This window comes from Canis lupus, chromosome 7 (assembly GCF_003254725.2).
Source record: "Canis lupus dingo isolate Sandy chromosome 7, ASM325472v2, whole genome shotgun sequence".
In the NCBI taxonomy this organism is placed as follows: Eukaryota; Metazoa; Chordata; class Mammalia; order Carnivora; family Canidae; genus Canis; species Canis lupus.
The window spans coordinates 42,948,318-42,968,786 of record NC_064249.1 but is presented as its reverse complement, the minus strand read 5'-3'; the positions used below and the strand labels follow the sequence as shown (position 1 = coordinate 42,968,786).

General features: G+C 53.6%; 1 protein-coding gene across 3 annotated transcripts in view; it reads right to left on the bottom strand.

Moving 5' to 3' along the window:
- Positions 1 to 9,822: 9,822 nt before the first annotated feature.
- GATAD2B (GATA zinc finger domain containing 2B) overlaps positions 9,823 to 20,469 on the bottom strand; it is a 96,542-nt gene continuing 85,895 nt past the window's right edge. For 2 of the 3 annotated variants that reach the window (XM_025428892.3, XM_025428894.3), the window contains exons 7-11: positions 19,961 to 20,276; positions 17,007 to 17,209; positions 15,821 to 15,931; positions 15,615 to 15,732; positions 9,823 to 15,081 (exon numbers count right to left, since the gene is read on the bottom strand). In XM_025428892.3, the coding sequence (XP_025284677.2) occupies positions 14,948 to 15,081; positions 15,615 to 15,732; positions 15,821 to 15,931; positions 17,007 to 17,209; positions 19,961 to 20,276 (882 nt within the window). In that variant the 3' untranslated portion in view covers positions 9,823 to 14,947. The remainder of the gene's footprint in view (positions 15,082 to 15,614; positions 15,733 to 15,820; positions 15,932 to 17,006; positions 17,210 to 19,960; positions 20,277 to 20,469) is intronic. The other variant, XM_025428893.3, reaches the window with a different exon arrangement.

The following is a 20,469-nucleotide window of genomic DNA, read 5'->3' as shown; positions in this document are numbered from 1 at the left end:
GCTCTGGCCACTGAAAGGACCCCTGGGCAGCCTGTCCACTGCCCCCAGTCTGCCCAGCCTTGTGGGCTGAGTTCTGTTGGAGCGTGTGCATGACAAGGGGGTCTATGTGTGTGCGTGCACAGCTCTGCTCGTGTAGTTCTGAGCTCCCGACATTGGTGTCTGTTGCTGGGTGCCCCTGTGTTTGTGACTTGGAATCTGCAGGGAATCTGTCTGTTACCCGTGTTTATGCCACGGATGGGAGTAGGTGTCTGGGACGGAGCCTGTTGAGAACATGGAGTGGTCTGTGAGGTCGGGAGTTCAGTCTGAGTATGTCTATGAACGTGCGAGTGTAAGTGTGTCCTTTCCCTGTTTGGGGGCCGGGGTCCTGGCAGGTGGAGGGGGAGAGCCCGGAGTCCTGGGAAGCTGACCCTGCAGGGAGACAGGCAGGTGGCAGGTGAGACAGCAGGGATGGGGGAGGCAACCCCGCCCTGCCCCCCTCAGTACCGGGCCTGCCCCACCCCCTCTGTTGCCAGGGCCAGCTGAAAGAGGCCATCCGTCCTGGGCGGCCAGGCCCGGCCTCCACTGCCAGCCGGACCGTGGCCGGCCTGGTCGTGCCTCTCGGGCTGCCAAGCCCCCTCCCCTTCCTTGCTGCCCGAAGTCCTGCATCCTCCCGCCTCACCCCATCTGGGAGGCCACCGCATCCACCCTCTCCCGCTGTCCCCTCAGGCCATGCTGCAGGCTTGGAGCTGGCGGCCAGGGATGAGGTGGCTGAGTGGGAGCATCCACGGCTGCTGCCCCGCCAGGCGGAGACTGAGCTGCCCACGTCTATTTCCTGGCAGCAGGACAGGCTGGTCCTGGCCAAAGACAGCAGAGCTGCCGTGATGCCCAGGGTTTCCCTGCCTCTAGCTGCCCTGCCCCACGTCAGAGCCCCCTTCCCAGTCCCCAGATACCATCCTGTGGCCCAGAACCGCTATGCAAGGCTGGTGAGCCCGGGTACAGCTGGCAGGTAAGTGACTGGGCTGCTCCTGGGGGTGGAGGGACAGGCAGGCACGGGGGCATCCAGGGGCCCACAAAAGTGGTTTATTCTAAGTTTCTTTAAAACCAGAAGAAAAATACAGGGACGCCTGGGTGGCTCGGTGGTTGAGCATCTGCCTTTGGCTCAGGTCGTGATCCTGGGGTCCTGGGATCATCAAGTCCTGCATTGGGCTCCCCATGGGAGCCTGCTTCTCCTTCTGCCTGTGTTGCTGCCTCTGTGTGTGTCTCTCGTGAATAAATAAATAAAATCTTTTTTTAAAAAAAGATCTATTAAAAAAAAAAGATCTATTTATTTGTTTTAGAGAGAAAGAAAGAGAGTGTGCCTATGTGTGTGCTCCAGTGGGAGGAGCAGAAAGAGAGAGAGAGAACCTCCAGCCGAGCCCCGCTGAGTGTAGAGCCCCATGCCCTGGTTAGATCACTACCTGAGTCGAAACCAAGAGTGGGACGCTCAGCCTGCTGAGGCACCCAGGCGCCTTGAATTTTAAATGTTTTCTATGGAGGAGGGCAAGGTGCTCACGGCTCCTGAAGACAGGAGACTCCAGGGCAGTGGTATGGTGACGAGGTCAGAAAGAGGTGGCAGTGGTGGGAGCTGGGGCAGAGCTCTGTCCTGGGTCTGTCCCACCATCACCAAGAGTCCGTGGAGGTGGAGTGGGGAGGTGTCGCTGCCCCCAGGGATGGATGGGGTAGCGGCAGGCGCCAGGGCCCTCAGTTTCCCCACCGCCCAACAGCGGTGAGCACCAGCCAGGAGCGTGTGGCAGGTGGCAGGCGGGGCCCGGTGACATCCTACACATCAACCGCGTGAGCTCGGCTGACATGGGCACCTACTTCTGCAGGGCACGCAACATGGCTAATATCTGCGGCAGCCAAGATGCCCAGTGGACCCCAAGGACCAGGAGGTGCGGGGTGTAGGCGGGGCTGAGTGGAGGCCGTGCTGTTGGAGCGGGACACGCTGTGGCTGCCACAGTGGCATCTGTTTCCAGCGGCTACTCCGGGTGCTGTGCTGGGCATGGGAGCTTTGGTCCATTGCTGGACTCAAGCGCACAGAGAGGGACGTGCTGTGGGCACCAGGGCAGGGCTCTAACTCGGCCTGCGGTTATGGGCCAGGGACAGCTGGGGGCTTCAGGTTGAGGGGGAGCAGAGGAACGTGGAGGTCAGGAAGGTGGGCAGGGTGGCAGTCCCTGCACGAGCTTCTGAGGACAGCTCAGCTCGCAGGGGCAGCTCCATGTGGCCGCAGCCCGAGTGCACAGATCAGGGTAACGAGCACATGACGGGCGCCAGGCCCATCGTGACAAGGAGTTTGGACTGGATCCTGAGGACTGTGAGAGCCCTTGATGGGTTGGGAGCAGGGGGTGAGAGTCAGCCTGTGCCCCTCACACTGGCGCGCGTTCTTTGGGGGTGAAGATGAAAGTAGCCGTTAACTGGGGCGAGACACTCAGCCTGACCCCAAATGCGGGGAACGGGTAAGAGGGCTGAGGAGCCCCCAGGGGGCTGGCGCCTGGCGGGTCATCCCGGGGCTCTGTGGCCAGGGCCTGCAGTCTCGCCCACTAGGGGGCCCCCCCGCCGCAGCCCAGTGCCTCCGCGGCCCCCACGCGACGCTGCCGAGCCGCTTGGGCTTGCCCGGGATGGAGGATTTTTAAATGGAAGATTGAGAGGCGCAGGGGGAGTTGTTGATCTGATCCCGAACTGTTTGGAAACTGAAGCAGCAGGAAGCCTGGGCATGTTCTGCCCCTGCCTCCCATTTCCCACCATCAAGCATCTGGGGCAGGAGGGCAGGAGGGCAGGTGGGATGTGTGCCACTGGCAGAGGCTGGGAGTGGGGGGAGGAGGAGGAGGAGGAGGTGGGAAATGGCAGGGAAAGAGCTGGGGTCCACGTGGACTCTTCCCCAAGGACTGGCGACCAAGTCCCCCAGCCACCAGCTGCTGCTGACACACTCCCCAGGCCTTACTCTGGAGGGACACCCGGGACGAGGACTGCCCGAACTCCAGCGCGCTGAGCGGCCGGAAGGTGTGTGGCCAGCCGCCTCGGTTCCGCCAGCCAGTCTCAGCGCCTTTTCAGCTCGTCCCTCCAGCACTGGACATGTCAACTTTACCCTCTCTGATGCTTGCTCTTCTCGGGTCTGTAAGCTCAGAGAAATAAGAGCACCTGCCCCGCAGTCTGTGGAGGATTCCACGTGGCCGGGGCTCACAGCACAAGTCCTGGCAGGTGCAACGGCTCCGCTGGGGGCAGCCGTGGTGTCTCCAGTGCTCCACTCTGTTCCAGGGAACAGTCCAACCAGGAGGAGCACAGCCTCCTAGGCCCAGGCCAGGACGTTCCTGGACGAGAGATCACGAGGGGCAATTTGAAGGAAGCAGGTCCTTGATATATGGCTATGGGATAGATGGATGAAGAAAAGGAAGGAAGGAAGGAAGGAAGGAAGGAAGGAAGGAAGGAAGGAAGGAAGGAAGGAAGGAAGGAAGGAAGGAAGGAAGGAGGGGAAGAAGGAGGGAGGGAGGAGGAGAGGAGAGAAAGGGAGGGGAGGGACGGAAGAAGGGGAGGGAGGAGGGAAGGAAAGGAAGGAAGAAGAAAGGGAAAACTTCTAGGTCTCATGGAACATTTAATGATGTGTAAGGCTTTATATTATCCTTGAGAAACTTTCACTTTAGAGACAAAAGTTTGGATGTGGGCGTTCTTAATAAAGGACATTTATGAAAGGGTTTATGATATGTTACAAAGTGGCACAAAATACAAAGTGAAAATAGAAATGAGGTGATCAGGTAAGGGAAAACACAGGTGCAGGGGATCCCTGGGTGGCTCAGCGGTTTGGCACCTGCCTTTGGCACAGGGCACGATCCTGGAGTCCCAGGATCGAGCCCACGTCGGGCTCCTGGCATGGAGCCTGCTTCTCCCTCCTCCTGTGTCTCTGCCTCTCTCTCTCTCTCTCTCTCTCTCTCTCTCTCTCTGTCTATCATAAATAAATAAATAAATCTTAAAACAAAAACAAAAACAAAAACAAAAAAAACACAGGTGCACTTCCCCGAAGTGGGCAGGCCTGACCACGCAGCCCCACTGATGATCTGAATCACCTGAGAGGACCACAGGACAAATGAAGACTTGGTCTAAACCCAAACAGCAGTGAATTTCAAAACACGTTTCCTTTTTTTAAAAAATTTTATTTATGTATGTATATATGTATGTATGTATGTATGTATGTATGTATGTATTTATGAGAGACACAGAGAGAGAGAGAGAGAGAGAGAGAGAGGCAGAGACAAAGGCAAAGGGAGAAGCAGGCTCCCTGTGGGGAGCCTGACGTGGTACTTGATCCGGGGACTCCAGGATCACACCCCGGGCTGAAGGTAGGCCCTAAACCGCGGAGCCATCCAGGGATCCCTCAAAACACGTTTCCATCCATCCTGAGAGGCTGGGACACAGGGGCTTGCTCTCCGATGGAGGGTCCCCGGCCAGTCTGGGCTGGGGGAGCCTGTGGGGCTGGTCTGGGGGGACATACTTTGCCAGTCCTGCCCCTCCCCACCTGGTGGTGCTTCCTGGGCTGCCCTTAGGCAAGACATCTCCTTCATCTGTGAACCGGGAATGAGGCAGCGATGGCCTAGTGCTGCTCTGAGGCCTGGTCACTTGAGGACTAGGCACAGACAAGGGAGGTTCTCCCTCCCTCAATTTACTGTTTCCACTTCATAGCAGGGGTCCCTGTGGCAGAAGCCTCAGAACCTGATGCCCTGGGTGCATCAGATGGCAGTGCTGGAGCACAGAGCCACCCATGGCCACCACGGCCACCCATCTCCCAGAGCCACCTGGGTACACAGCTGCTGCACCCCACCAACCAGAGACTCCAGCCCTGGGCCCTCTAACCAGTCCTGACTCCTAGCCTCCCCCGCAGACGGCTGCTCTGTCGGTGGGGATGGCATCCAAGTCCTGGGCACTGGGGACCTCATGATTTCTGACGTGTGTGTCCAGCGCCTGGTTGTCTGTGTCTGTGCTGCCAATGGGCCGGGCACCCATGTCTGGCACATGGCACAGGGTGTCCTACTGGTGCAGGGTGAGCCCTGAGGCCAGGTGGGGAGGGCCCTTGGGCTCCCTCGCCGTGGGAACCTGGAAGGGGAGAGGGAGGGTGGGGCAGGAGGGGATATGACGCCTTCACTGCCCCCCACCCGTTTGTCCTTTTTCAAGGCTCCACATCCAGCTGTGGCCCAGGGATGTCCCTGAGCCCCCTGGTCTGGCTGAAGAGTGGGCAGGTGCTGAGTCCTGGGGACAACACTTGGCTGGCCCACGGCAACAGGGCCCCAGGATCCTGTGCTCCACCCGGCCCCCCAGTGCTACCCCAGGCTGTGTGCCGTGTGCCGCACATGCTACCTGTCTCTAAGGTCCTCACAGACCCCCAGCAGGTGTGCCCCCAGGACACTAGCTGCACTGTGGGGAATGCCTGGACACGTCTGTGGTCTCTAATCAAGACAGGGGCACTCTTAGGACCACCTAACTGGGGAAGGGGGCTTGGCAGGAAGGAGCCCCCAGCAGCTGCATCTTTCCCTAGCACACTGACACTCTCGCAGGAGGACCAGACCACCTAACAACGTGTGGTGGAGAACAGGGTGGGCTCCAACCAGGCCACCTGGCTGGGAGGGGGAGCCAGAGCAGGCCCCTCCTCAAGGGGGCTTCTAGTGATGGCCCTCTCCACCTCTGTCACCTGCCTGTGCTGAGACGTCACCTGCCTGTAGGAAGTGAACAGGAATCCTCAGCCGCCTCTGTGCCTAGTGGCCGCTCCCCAGACCTGTCTGGGCCCTTGCTGGGCCTCTGGGCCCCTTGCTCTCTGGTGTCTCCTCATGCCCTGGTGCCCTTTCTCACGCTAGCTCCAACTTCTGCGGCCCCTTCTCTGCCCAGCCAGGCACCAGGAGGGGCTTCGTGCCCCCTTCGTGGGCTGGCGGCTGTCCATGTTGAGGAAGAGGGTGCTAAGCTGCCCGATTGCTTTACTCCTCAGAGATGGCTGGCCTGGAGCTCCAGGAGGCCGGGGACAGAGGCAGCTTTGAGCCTGTCTTCCAACTGGAGCACCGTGGCCTGCTGTCCACCTGTGGTCTGACTCGGTACCTGCTGGACTCTGCATCCGCAGATGCCTCCACGGTGGGCCTGCACAGCGCAGACCCCAGGCAGTGGAGCTGCCAGCTAGCTCACACCGTCTGCTCTGCAGTCCCACCACCCCGGGTGGCTCCACCAGAGCGCTCGGAGCCACTTGCGCCCCGCCGCCCCGCCTCCCGGGCAACTGCCACCCCGCCTGGCCCATCCGCTGCTTCAAACTCTTCCACCACAAGCTGCCAGCTGCTCATCTTTTTTTCTTTTTTTTTTAATTTATTTATGATAGTCACACAGAGAGAGAGAGAGAGAGAGAGAGAGATAGGCAGAGACACAGGCAGAGGGAGAAGCAGGCTCCATGCACCGGGAGCCCGACGGGGGATTCGATCCCGGGTCTCCAGGATTGCGCCCTGGGCCAAAGGCAGGCGCCAAACCGCTGCGCCACCCAGGGATCCCTGCCAGCTGCTCATCTTAAGGGACCCCTGCTCCCTCCTCCCAGAGTCAGCTCCTTCCTCCGCACAGATCTGCGGGAGGCCCCAACCCTTCTTATGCCTCCAGCGCCCTTCTCAGCACTCTTCCCAGGGAACCGAGCTTTCCCGCCCGGAAAGGCCTGCTGCCTTAACCCTGTGCTGCTCCCTGTGGACCCAGCCACCGGGCACGGACACAGCCGTTCTCACTTTGTCTCCCAGCATGAGGTGGCCGTGGCCACCTCTGGAGAGTGGGTCCACTGGGAGGGTGGCAGGTGGGCGGGGGGGGGGGCAGAGCAGACCCCTCCCATAGGACCCAGGATCATCAGTCGTCAGTTGGGGGAGGCAGGGTGCGGGGTGGTGGCTGGGCTTTGTTGCCACCTGGTCCATGGACTGATGACTGATTGCACCGGCACCCTGTCACAGAGCCCCAGGCTGGGGGCTCCCCTGTTGGGATGGGAGCCCCTGGCTGCCTGGGGCTGTGGTAGGTGTCTGCATGGGCCTTTCGGCCCTCAGTGTTCACCTCCTCCGCCTCCTCCTGGGCTGGGGACCCAGGGAAGGGTCAGGCTGGTGCAGGTGCAAAGCTGCCTAGAGACCATGGGCATACTGTGGCCTGGGGGCAGAGCAGAGAGGAGAAGCCGGGGCTCCCAGAGAGCACTGCCCTCCACCCCCAAGCAGAGGTCGGGTGACTGTGCTCCGGCCCATGGGGAGTGTGCTAAGCTGGACAGAGGCCCCGGGCAGGTCCCAGTGCTGGTGCTTCCCACCTAGGCAGCAGACAGGGGTCCAGAGTGCTGGGCACTGCCTCTGACCACCTGCCTCCTGCTGAGCTGGGGACCATTGTGGCTGGGCTCCGGGTGCGGGTGCAGGTGCGGGGAGTTCGTGGGAAGGGAGTGTGCTGTGCTTGAGGCCTGGCGTGGTTCCCTCCCTAGTGTCACCAGAGAACCTATGTCACCTGTCCCTGTCACCCTACAGTCAGGAGAACCAGCCGTCCCTCAGCTCCTCTCCTGGGAAGTGCATGCCTGACCACAGAGGGGGAGCAGAGGGTGTGGTTTCTCTTTTCCTCTCTCCTCCCCAACACCCCTAAACAGCCTCCAATTAAACCAACCCCACCACACCTGCCTCATAACCCCATCCAGGAGGATAGCCTCTTGATCCAAATATGAGCCTATCCAGAGATGGAGAGCTTTCGGGGTCTCCCCCAAGCAGGAAGCAGGCCAAAGGGCTCTGCCATCATCACCTCTACCTCATGACCAGAACCCCTGGTCTGACACCCATCTCCTGGTCCCCAAGCTGGGGTCTGACCCAAGGACAGGCAGCTTGTACTTCTCGTGAGGGGGCAGGTGGACGAACAGAGCTCCTTGCCCCTTTGTCCCAACACCATGAAAGTCCTGAACATCTGAGCTGATGGCAGCTGCTACCTGAGCAAGCAACCAAATAGCCATGTTCCTCCTCCCAGATCCAAAGCACTGGCCCCTTTGCAGAGGGAGCACTCCTCCCCATGTGATTTCTAGCTTTGGAAGACAGTAGCTAGAGCTGGGGTTTTGGTGGCCATGAATCCTGGGTAGAGAGCATGGAGGCTGTGGAGCACCCCCAACCTGTGTGACCCGTGAGTGTAGGTGTCCAAAGAGGGCATCCTCCTCCCCTCGGCTCTCTGGCAGCACCTAGGGCGGTTCTGCATTGTGCCTGAGGATGGAGGACCCGGAGGAAGGAAGAGCCAGGGTTTAGAGGAAGACCTCAAACTCTGCCTCCCCTGTGCTACTGCAAATGACACTGGTACCAATGACAAGATCCCAGCAAAGCTGGCCCTGCCGCTGCGAAGGGACAGAGAGCCTCGCCGAGACATGTGGCAGGTGGCAGGGGTTTGAGGGGTTAAGAACAGCCCCAAACTTCTTCCTCATCCCTGCCAGCATCTGTCCTTTCCTGACTTGTTAACTCTAGGCATTCTGACAGGTGTGAGGTGGTATCTCACGGTGGTTTTGATCTGCATATCCCTGATAATGAGTGATGTTGAGCATTTTTTCACGAGTCCGTTGGCCGTTTGTGTGTCTTCGGAAAAATGTCTGTTCACGTCTTCTGCTCATTTCTTCACTAGATTATTTATTTTTTGGGTGTTGAGTATGATCTCACTCACGTGGAATTTAAGAAACAAAATAGGATCATAGAGAAAGGGGGGGAAATAAATCAGGGAGACAAACCATAAGAGACTTAACTTGGAAACAAAATGAGGGTCGCTGGAGGGGGACAGAGGGGGGGTCACTAGGTGAAGGGCCTGAAGGAGGGCATGCATGTCCTGAGCACTGGGTGTCTACCTCTGAAACTAATGATTCACTGTATGTTAATTAACTGAATTTAAATTTAAAAAATGCTAAGAAAAGAAAAAAACAGCCCCAAACTTCAATATCCTGTCCTCTCGGTGGGACTGACTGAAGTGCTTTGCTGGAAACAAAAAACAAATTGAAAAAATAGGGATGCCTGGGTGGCTCAGCAGTTGAGTGTTTGCCTTCGCCTCAGGGCGTGATCCAGGAATCCAGGGACCGTCCTGTCCTGCATGGGCTCCTTGTGGGGAGTCTGCTACTTGCTCTATGTCTCTGCCTCTCTCTCTGTGTCTCTCATGAATAAACAAAATCTTAAAAAAAAAAAGATTTTATTCATTTATTCATGACACACACACACACACACACACACACACACAGAGGCAGACACACAGGCGAGGGAGAAGCAGGCCCCATGCGGGGAGCCCGATGTGGGACTTGATCCCACATTAATTTAAGAGGATCACGCCTGGAGCCAAAGGCAGACGCTCAACCACTGAGCGACCCAGGCGTCCCTAAATAAATAAAATCTTAAAAAAAAAATTAGGATCTGGTTAATGTTCTGCGTTGATAGAAACCTGGGGATGGTTGGTGTGTGGATGGAGGAAATGCCGTGGGGCGGTGCAGCAGGGGCCATTCTAGGGCGGCCACCTGAGGATAGCACGTTGCCAGTGCTCGCAGAGGTTTCAGCAACTAGGAGAGACCAGAGTAGTGCAGTGTGATGGCAAGGGACAGCTGGGGACTCGGCCTCCTTTCCGTCATGGGGTCAGCGGCTTTCAGAACACCGGCTCCATGTGGAGGAGGAACAGTGAGGGCGTCCCGTCACTATTGCAGTGGAAGGAAAGGGGGTCCCCAAAGCTATCCCATGACTGTAGGGAGCACAGGCACAGCTCCTCCCCACCACCCCTGAACTCCCCCACCAAACCACCGTCCCCACGCCAGCCATGACCAAAGCATGAGCCACAGGAAAGTTTAGAAACCATTCCTTTCTTTATTAAACATAGCTTGCAAGTGATAAATATTACAAAGTTTTTTTCTTTTAATCCTTTCTCCAAAAATTAGCTTATTATTTGAATCTGTTACTGCTGAAATGCTCAGCAGCATCTGAAACAGATGGGAGTGTATTTGCCTTTTTGAAAACCAGTTTCTGTTGGTCTTAGTTTTTTCATTTTAATTTCCAAACACAATGCAGAAAATCAGAATGAGTTAAAAAAAAGGAAACTTAGAGCCTGTGCAAAAGGGTCTTGCCCCCCCACCCCCATTCAGAGAGGCCCATCCCGCCCCAGCCCTGCTCCCCGCCCCGCCCCACTCTGCCCCACCTTCACCAGGCCTCAGTCACCTTCCTGGATCCTCCCCAGGATCCACCCCGGGCTTCCCGGGGCCAGGAGCCTGGAGTGTGGGAGCCTCAGCCCGGGCTGTGGGGTGCCGCCTGTAGGGGCTCCCATGAGTTCTGAAGGAGACCAGAAATGGGGTGCATCTGAACTCTGCTACGCGGTCGCCAAGATGGGCAAGTTCTGCATCCTGCAGTTCACCAGGGGTGCAGGTGACTAGACCTGCACCCTGAGGGCCCTATCTGTGGCTGCTTGTGATGGGGCCAAGGGCCTGAGGGCAACGGGGTCACAGGTCTACTGATGTCTAGACATCACTCTTGCTGCCTTTCCTGAAACCAAAGTTGTGGCAGGGGCCTGGCCGCTGTGCAGGGTGCAGTTGCACACACTGCCACCTCGACACCTCAGTTCCGCACCTTGTCGTTTTGCAGGTGAGGAAGGAAGCATAGGTAGAGTCTCACTCTTGGTGGCCAGATGATCTCCCCTGTCACTTCACAAATAAGAAAACCGAGACCTGGGAAATGAACTCTACCAAAGGTCACATAGCAAGGTAGTGGGAAAGCCTAGGACCAGCCCCCCCAGGGTCTCCGGACGGTGCTGTCACCCCACCCGTGTGCCCTGGCGCTCCATTCTCTACAGCCCAGACCAGGAGCCCTAGCTTTCATGCTGGCCCACCTCACCCCAATTTACAAAGCCTAAAACTGTGTGCAGACGCATGCGGCTCTGCAGGTGAGGCTTTCTTAGGATGACTTGTTAAAATCTTTTCTATCATCCCTTGATAATCTACTCGGAAAGACCCATGGAACTAGGTTCTTTTTTATGGGGTGGGGTGGGGTAAATCCCTTGCATAAGAAAGCTTGACACTGAATTTTGTTATATAGGTATATTGTATATATGCTGATGCAATCAGAGGAAAAAAAACAGTGCAAATACAGTTACAATTCATAATAATACTTGGTTTCAATGCCCCCGGGGACTGCCCCATTCCTCGGCTACCTCCCGACCCCCAGCACTTCCCCACAGTATCCACCTAATGCTGGGGGGCTGGGAGGGGGGCAGGTTAGGGTAGGGAGTGGGCTCTGCCAAGGCAGTGCTGGTGACCCGGAGGACGACTCCAGGGCGGGGAGGCAAGGCACAAATCAGGGGTGGGTGGTGGGGGAGGTGGCATCTCTAAGGAGGGATGGGGTTGGAGCAGCTGCCAGTCTGTGTGCTGGGCCCGGCCCACTCCCCCGCCCCACCCTCCAGAGCCCTGCCTCCCTACCCCCACCCCTTCCCCAGAAACCCTTTTGCACGGATCATACACAAACGGGCACATTACAAAATGACATAACACAGTTTCACAATATCCATGGCGAGGGCTTTTTTTTCTCTTTTTCAGTTTTTTTTTTTTCTACACAATGTACAATTCCTTTTAAATGGATCAAGAAATAGCTTATATACACGAATGAGTCCTTGTTATAACATCTCGGCAGCAAGTATCATAAGCTAATGAAAGTCTTGTTGGAGGGCAGGGGAGCCTAGGGCCAGGTGGGGTGGGGTGTGGAGAGGAGGGTTAAGGGGGAGTGCTTGGGAAAGGGACAAAGTAAAATACCAAGAAGCATCTTTACAAAGCGGCTCTATAGCTAAGTCCTTTTAAAGGGGAAAGGAAAGGTAACCAAAGCAGGAAAACATTTATCTTTGTGTCTTAAAAAAAATGGTCTACCATACATACATCCAAAAATGTGGAAAAATACTTATTCCGGGGATGGAGAAAGTCCAGATGCTGTGGTCAAATGACAAAAATAGGAAATGGAAAAAAAAAAAAAAAAAAAAAGACAAATGACCTCTGTCCCTCAGCTTCTCAGCTTTCCCAAAGCTTTCCTGCTCATCTACCCAATTCAGGTGTCTCAGGAGTAAGCCACTGTCCACGAACCACCACCTGCAGAGCCTCTGGATATGGAGGAAGCCGGGCAGAACCAGCAGTGTCCTCGGCCTTCGTGTCCCCGAGCTTCAGAGCACTAGGGGAGAGGCTAACTGAACAGAGCGAGGTTCCTCCTATCTTTAGGCATGAGGGTTAGTGTCTATGGGCCCAGCCATCCTCAGGGACTGGAGGGACACAAGGTGATTGGTGATGAAAAACTAGAGAATTAAGGAAGACAGACGGACGGGGGTGGGGAGCAGGGAGGAGGTGGAAGGCTAATACTTTACCATGATTAAGGAAAACTCACCCCCATCACTAATCCCAGGAAAGGATATGAAAAATGGGGAGGAAGGGTAAGAAATCAAACCTCAGCGATTGAGCAAAGGGTCATGGTGCTACACTAGTCAACAAGCAGCCTCTACGCAACTGAGCCCAAGGGAACGAAGAGGGAGGCTCCCACTCCGCCCGTCCTCCTCTGTCCTCCTCCTCCATCGCCCCAGCACCCTGGCAGGCACTCGGCTGGGCATTCCTTCCCCATCACTCCTCTGTCTACACAGCCTACTTCCAAACCCCATTCAAAGGTGGCCTAGCTCCCAAGGAGGAGGCTCGGCTCAGGGCAGGGATCGCCCCCAACCAGACGGTATTGCACATTCTCTGTTCCTTACGCTTAATCTCAAGTGACAGATTTGGGCACCTGGTACCTCCAAAGCTGGGGGAGGGGAGACATAACAGAAATGGCACTTCATCATGGTGGGCGGGGCGAAAGAGGCTGACAGACATGCCACAAGGCAAGATGACTTGTAGAGGAAGGAAAAAAAAAAAGCTTCCAATTTCGTGGAAGAGAGAAAAGCAAAACCAAACGATTTATCCAGTGCTTTCAAAGCACAGAGGGCAAAGAAAAGATGTAAGAATATATCTTTATATATATATATAATTTTAAAATAATCCCAGACCCAGTTTCATAACCCCCCTCCCTCTCCCACCACTTACAGTCAGGGGTACCACATTCCCCCTGAAAAATACTCCAAACAGCCCCATCACTATCTGTTACTAGCATCTAGCTTCAGATCACTTCACCACTGGGGAGCCCAGACACAGGCTGTATCTCTGCTCCTTTATTAAGTGCTCAATGAGTTTGGGGGAAGGGAGGAAAGAAAAAAAACCTAGGAAGGCCCGTAGGGCCAGTAGAGTAACCCGCAGTGGCTCTGGGGTATGGGGAAGGGGACTGAGCCTGATCCCAGCTCCTCCACCACCTCCCCCTATCCCCAGACTTTACGGGGAAGATGTGCAGTTTGTGTGTGTGTGTGTGTGTGTTAATTTTAAAAGTGCCTTCTTACTTTAAAAAAATTATTTAATTTTAAAAAATAAAAGTGGGGGAACTTTTCCAGGTGGCTTTCAAGGGCAAAATGCCAAACTCCTCTTCACATCTCTCGGCTCTGAGCAACCCTTCTTGGCACTCTGGCACCTGCTAGAGCTGCAGATGCAGGTGAGCGAAACCCCTGCCTTGAAGGGGCTTCCCTAACCTCCAAACCAGCCTGGTCCTTGCCCCCCACCGCCTTCGGGTGTGGGCAGGTGGGATGTTAACCTCCCATCCCCAGAACAGCAACATTGCACAATTCAGTTCATTCTCTACATTAGTAGCGCTTAAGAAAAAGATGAAAACAACAGAAGAGGAAAATTAATAGTTTGGGGGGGAGGGGAAGACAACTACTACTCTGCACAGAGGGGTCCAGAGCTGGTTTTGATGAGAGATGTCTGGCTCTGAGCAGCTGGTGCGGTACTCGCAGTGCAGGCCTCCTTGCCTCTCCTCCGTGCACTCAGGGTGGAAGGACAATCTGTCTTTCCTCCTGTCTCACTCAGCATGCCTGGCCCAACCTCTAGGACACCGGCTAACTCAGGCTGGGAATAGCCATGCCTCTGCATTACAGACAGAGAGACAGATGGGGCTGTGCTTCCCAGAGGTTAGTATTGAAGGCGGGGGGGGGTGGGGGGCAGAATTTTACAAAGAAAATAAGATGAAATAATTTTGGGCTAGTTGACCTGGAACAGACTTCCATCTTCACTGGGACCAGCAGAGCATCCAGGAGGCCAAGACCAGCCTCTGTCCCACCCTGGCTGAACACTAACCTTGTCAACCTGTCCCTCTCCCCGTTCCCTGTGGGTCAGTTCCATGGTGTTTACATTTTAAAGCTTCTCCCTCCAGGCTCTTTCCCTCATTCTTAGAGCCCAACTTCTGTACAAAACACAGCCTCCCAGACCTTCCAGACCAGAGACACCCAGGGCTGACGTCCTCTTTGTTTGATGCTACCTCCCCCGACCCCAGGTTAAGTGCATTAAAAACTTCTGCCCCCAACACTCCCAGTCATGTCCCCTCGAGGACACCCTGCCCAGCAATGCTCCTGTCGTTTATCTGAATGTCATCTGTGTTTAAAAAAAAAAAAAGGGCAAAAGAAAAAAATAAAAATATTGAGGGAAAATAAAAAGGCTTAACTGTCCACTGAACAAAGGGAGGACACACAACATCATTAAAAATGACAATAATTATAGCATAAAAACTTTAGAAACACACGTCAGGGGCTTAGGTGTCTCCCCAGGACCTCACTCTGACCTCTAATAGAGGTAAAGAGCACCTCACTGTGAATGGAAACCGGAGAGAAGACCAGAGCAGCAGGATCGCAGCAGTGAGAGAAGGGGGTGGCGGGGCAGGTGCATGTTCTCCTGTTGATTTCTACGTTTGTCTTCTGTTTCTCTGTTTTGTTTTCCGTGTATGGTAGGCACCAGTACAGGCACTGCATGCGACGGAAGTTGGGGACCATGGGAGAGAGGGGGCAAAGGGTTCGAGGCTGGGGCAGCACAAGAGGACAGGCGTTATTTCTGCCCGCTGATGGACTGCGCTATAGACCGGGGAGGGATCATGTCTAAAAGGTACTCCCGCTGTCGGTCTGCCAAACTGGGAGCTTTGTGTCCTCCAATGCCGGTGTTCAAGTATGCAATATTGACACCTGGACCCAGGAGACAAAAGCGGGGAGGGGAGAGGGCAGGCATTAGAAGAGGAAGCAGCAGCAGCCATCTGCCCCAGGTTTAGGGAAAGGGCATTCTTGACACTTCAGTCCTACCAGGAACACCAGCCACATGGTCTTGATGGGATGGCAGTCAGAGGCACAATGGTGACAGGGGGTTCGCCAAGACAAAGAAGCACTTACAGAATCTGCTCTGGGTTTGGGGCTACCGCTCAAGAAGACACGTCCCTCCATCACTCAACCAGGAGTGGGACAGCTCACCCTGCTCTTCTCCACACGCCCACTGACAGGGCGCACCAAACAGCAAACTGGTAATGGCAGGGATTGGGCCATGTTCACCACTAAAGCCCTAGGGTGCTGTGGTTTGAATGTATCATGAATTTAGCCAACATATGCCAAATAACAGTGAATGGAGAGAGGTGTAAAGAGCCGACACAGAAGAATAAACTATTCACCCAAAGAGCTGCATCCTAACCAGCTGGTCCCTGAAGAGCTCTTCCCACAGCCCCTCTCACCTGGCATCCCGAGGAGGCCACCTGGCACAGACAGCTGGGGCGCCTGTGCGAAGTTGGACAGCATGGAACGGGCAGAGGTGGGTATGCCACGCTGGAGGCTGCTCTGGGGCTGTGGAGCCTGCAGTGGAGAGCAGACGGTGGATCACAACATTGCAGCCACGGCAGGGATAAGGGGGAAGTAAGGAGATGGGAGGACAGAACCTCACCTGCCGAAGGGTATGATGTCTCATTATGGTGTCTTGTTTACTGACACTGGACACGGCTGGAGCCGCAGTGGGGGACAGGGCAGCCTGCTGCTGAAGTCGCTGTTCAATTTCCTGTTGGGAGTCATCAGGTCAACTTGGCAGGACAGCCCCCAATTTCCTACCCAGAAAACCTAGAGGTTGTCTTCTCTCTGATGCTGCCAGCGATTAAGGGGGATATGGAAAAGTCAAGAGTTGGATGGGATGGGTGCATTAAGATCTCTGGGCACAAGGAGCCAACACCACCTTGCCGGTCAATGGATCTATGTGTCCAGGAAAGCAGACGCTCAGAAGCTGGCAGGAGGGATCCCTTGGTGGCTCAGCGATTTAGCACCTGCCTTCTGCCTAGGGTGTGATCCTGGTGTCCCAGGATTGAGTCCCACATCGTGCTCCCTGCAGGGAGCCTGCTTCTCCCTCTGTCTGTGTCTCTGCCTCTCTCTCTGTGCCTCTCATGAATAAATAAATAAAATCTTTAAAAAAAACAAACCTTAAAAAAAAAAAAGCTGGCAGGAGAGGTCTGGACAGTGGCAACCAGTTGACTGATGCGATGAAGTCTGACGAGTTTACTGAAGTTTTTTGACTCCTGTCTACCCATTTTCCAGAATATCCAGGATGTTACCCAAAGGGGTCTGATGGGTAATGGAGGGGAGATGGGACAGAGAAGGATCCAAGCTTCCCAACACATCTTCCCATCTCTCATATGTTCCGACTCTGTTAACACTATAGGGCATGTCCACTCACCCCATGCCCCTCCTCCCTGACCATGTTACAGTCCACTCTCTCCGCTGTCTTCCCCTTGCCAAACATGGACTGTGGAGATTCTGTCTCTCAAAGAGATTTCCAGTTCAGGTTTGAGAAGGAAATGAAGAGTGAATGGAGGGGTTTCTCTGGCACCTCTACAGAGAGCCATGTCTCAGCCTCCTAACCCTCCTCACATGCACCACTCTGTTGTTAGGCTATTGCCCAACCAGAGAATGTCCAATGGAAATGGGAAAACAAAATATAAGGAGAGAAATAGGGAACCCAGACTTTGAGGCCTAGGCTGTTGGGATTGTGGGGATCACACAGACAGCTCCTCTAAACTAGAAGGAACTACCTTTTGGGAAAACCCAACTTGAGCAGGTGGCTAGTGAGAAGTCAGAATTCTTACCTGTTCCTGCTGTAGGGCTTTAACAAAAGCATTTTTCAGCCGGTTGGTGTGTTCAGCCTTTAGAGCCTTCTTCTGGTTGGAGGTCATACACTGCTCACACAGAATCTTACCATTCTTTTCCTGCTTCCAGTGGGGGGTGAAGTCTGTGCGGCACTGAGCACACACAAAGGGTTCGACCCGCAGGAGTGAGGCGCAGCTTTTGCCTAGATGCCAACAAAAAGAATAATCAGGGCTTTCACATTTCCCCATCTTCTGTTCCTTCATCAAATGAACTTTTTTTTTTTTAAAGATTTTATTTATTCATTCATGAGAGATGGCGGGGGAGGGGGCAGAAACACAGGCAGAGGGAGACGCAGGCCCCATGCAGGGAGCCCGATATGGGACTCGATCCCAGGACTCCAGGATCATGCCCTGGGCTAAAAAGGCAGGCACCAAACCGCTGAGCCACCCAGGGAGCCCTCAAATGAACTTTTTAGAAGGTTACTCTGCTGAATTAAGAAAGAGATTCTACAATTTATTTATACTTTTTAATTATTTAAAAATTTTAAAGATTTTATTTATTTATTATTCATGAGAGACACACAGAGACAGGCAGACACAGGCAGAGGGAGAAGCAGGCTCCATGCAGGAAGCCTGATGCGGGACTCAATCCTGGGACTCCAGGATCACGCCTTGGGCCAAAGGCAGGCACTAAACTGCTGAGCCACCCAGGGATCCCTATTTTTATATTTTTAAAGATTTTTATTTATTTACTCATGAGAGACACAGAGAGAAGGCAGAGACATAGGCAGAGGGAGAAGCAGGCTCCAAGTAGGGAGCCCGATGTGGGATCACACCCTGAAGCACGCTCAACCGCTAAGCCACCCAGGCATCCCGAGATTCTACAGTTTATTTTTATTTTTTTTTTTTAAAGATTTATTTATTTATTCATGATAGACATAGAGAGAGAGAAAGAGGCAGAGACACAGGAGGAGGGAGAAGCAGGCTCCATGCACCGGGAGCCTGACGTGGGACTCGATCCCGGGTCTCCAGGATCGCGCCCTGGGCCAAAGGCAGGCGCCAAACCGCTGCGCCACCCAGGGATCCCCCGAGATTCTACAGTTTAGAAGATACTTTTATTTCATTTGACTGTAACAAGGTCACTGAGGGACTCAGAAATACCGCTCTGTGTATAGACAAGGAAGCAAAGTGTAAGCAGCATGGCTCCTAACAACAAAGCTGGCACAAGAACCCCAGCTCCCTGACTTCTTATTTCAAGAAGAAGGAAACATGTTTAATTCCATCCAACTCGGCCAACACTTTGGGTATTTGGAATCCTTTTATATATATATATATATATTTACTTACTTATTTACTTATTTACTTATTTACTTATTTATTTATTTATTTATTTATTTATTTATGGCACACAGTGAGAGAGAGAGAGGCAGAGGGAGAAGCGGGCTCCATGCACCGGGAGCCCGACGTGGGATTCGATCCCAGGTCTCCAGGATCGCGCCCTGGGCCAAAGGCAGGCGCTAAACCGCTGCACCACCCAGGGATCCCTGGAATCCTTTTACATCAGACTGCACCTATCCCAGGCCCAGACACTTAAAATTTTTAGTTATCAGTGTCCAAATCACACGCTTTGTGATCTGTTTATAGTCAATACTGAGTCCTTCAGGCACCTTCCTCTACAGTCAAGTGTTCCGCTAAGTCTGTATGTTCAGAAATTCAGGCTTACTAACTTTGGTTGGTGTTAATACTTGATAGTCTGGTTCACAGGTTCCACGTGGTCATAGTTTATCTCCTTAAGTCTACTTTCTTTCTTTTTAAGATTTTTTTAAAAAGATTTTATTTATTTATTCATGAGAGACACAGGTGAGAGACAGATGAGAGAGATACAGAGATATAGGCAGAGGGAGAAGCAGGCTCCATGCAGGGAGCCCAATGTGGGAATCGATCCTGGGACCGTGGGATTACTCTCTGAGCCAAAGGTGGACGCTCAACCGCTGAGCTACCTAGGCATCCCTTTTTAAAAGATTTTATTTATTTACTTATGAAAAAAACAGAGAGGGCAGCCCTGGTGGTGCAGTGGTTTTGCGCCCCCCTGCAGCCCAGGGTGTGATCCTGGTAGACCCGGAATCGAGTCCCAGGTTGGGCTCCCTGCATGGAGCTTGCTTCTCCCTCTGCCTGTGTCTCTGCCCCTCTCTGTGTGTGTCTATGAATGGATAAATAAAATCTTAAATAAATAAATAAATAAATAAACAAATTAATTAATTTAAAAAATTTAAAAAAAGAAAGAAACAGAGAGAGGCAGAGACATGGAGGAAGAAGCAGGCTCCATGCAGGAAGCCCAATGCGGGACTTGATCCTAGGACCCCAGGATTACTCCCTGAGCTGAAGGCAGATGCTCAACCACTGAGACACCCAGGTGCCCCTTAAGTCTACTTTTTCAACTGTAAGTGTTCAAATGGCAGGGACTGCTCAGTGCCAAACAGACATGGACATTAAAAATAAGTGTTCAAATTATGCATATTTCATTCTAGGCACCAATGAAAAGAACTAAATATACTGTAAAAAATATACAAGATATACAAATATAGTAAAAATATTAAGCCTAAGCTATACTGACACACGAAAAGCGTTTCTGATGTGCTGCTCCCAAAAAGCCTCTGAATAAGGAACAAGTAGGGACGCCTGGGTGGCTCAGTGGTTGAATGTCTGCCTTTGGCTCAGGGCGTGATCCTGGAGTCCCGGGATTGAGTCCCACATCGAGCTTCCTGCATGGAGCCTGTTTCTCCCTCTGCCTTTGTCTCTGCTTCTCTCTCTCTCATGGATAAATAAAGAAAATTAAAAAAAAAAAAAAAAAAGGAACAAGTAAGGAGAGGTTACTGACAGTACACAGTACCGTGTCAATCAGGCTCGGCAGCCTCTTGCTGAGATAAAAGACTGACCAGAGGAAGTGGCCTCACCTTGGCTGTCAATGACACTCTGTACGACTTCCTCCAAGCCCACCATGTAGATGAACTCGCTATTGGCTGCACTAGGCAGGAAGTGAAGCAAGGGAGCAGGAGGTTTAGGGGGTGGGATCTCCAGGAGTGTCTTTTCCAGCTGTTTGCGAAGAGCCAATTTGGCTGCAGCCTGGGAGTTGGCAGCATCGGTCATGGCGCTGGGGCTAGGAAGTGGTGAGGACACTCTGTTCACGGTTCCTGGCTGGATGTGGGAGGCAAGGTTCATATAGATGGCAGAGGATGCTGTGCGCTGGCAGGGAACAGAAGAACTCGACTGCTGGAATGCAGGGAGCACAGGGATCAGTGATGGGATGTGGCAGCAAGGGCCAAGTCTTACTTTCATGGCAGAAAACAGTATCTGAGCCTAGACTGGATTGCTTACATTTCCCAAAACTCAGAAGATAGGAGGTGTCCAACCTCAATGAAACAGAATTCTAGCACAAGGGAAAGGAGAGTGCCTACAAGTGACA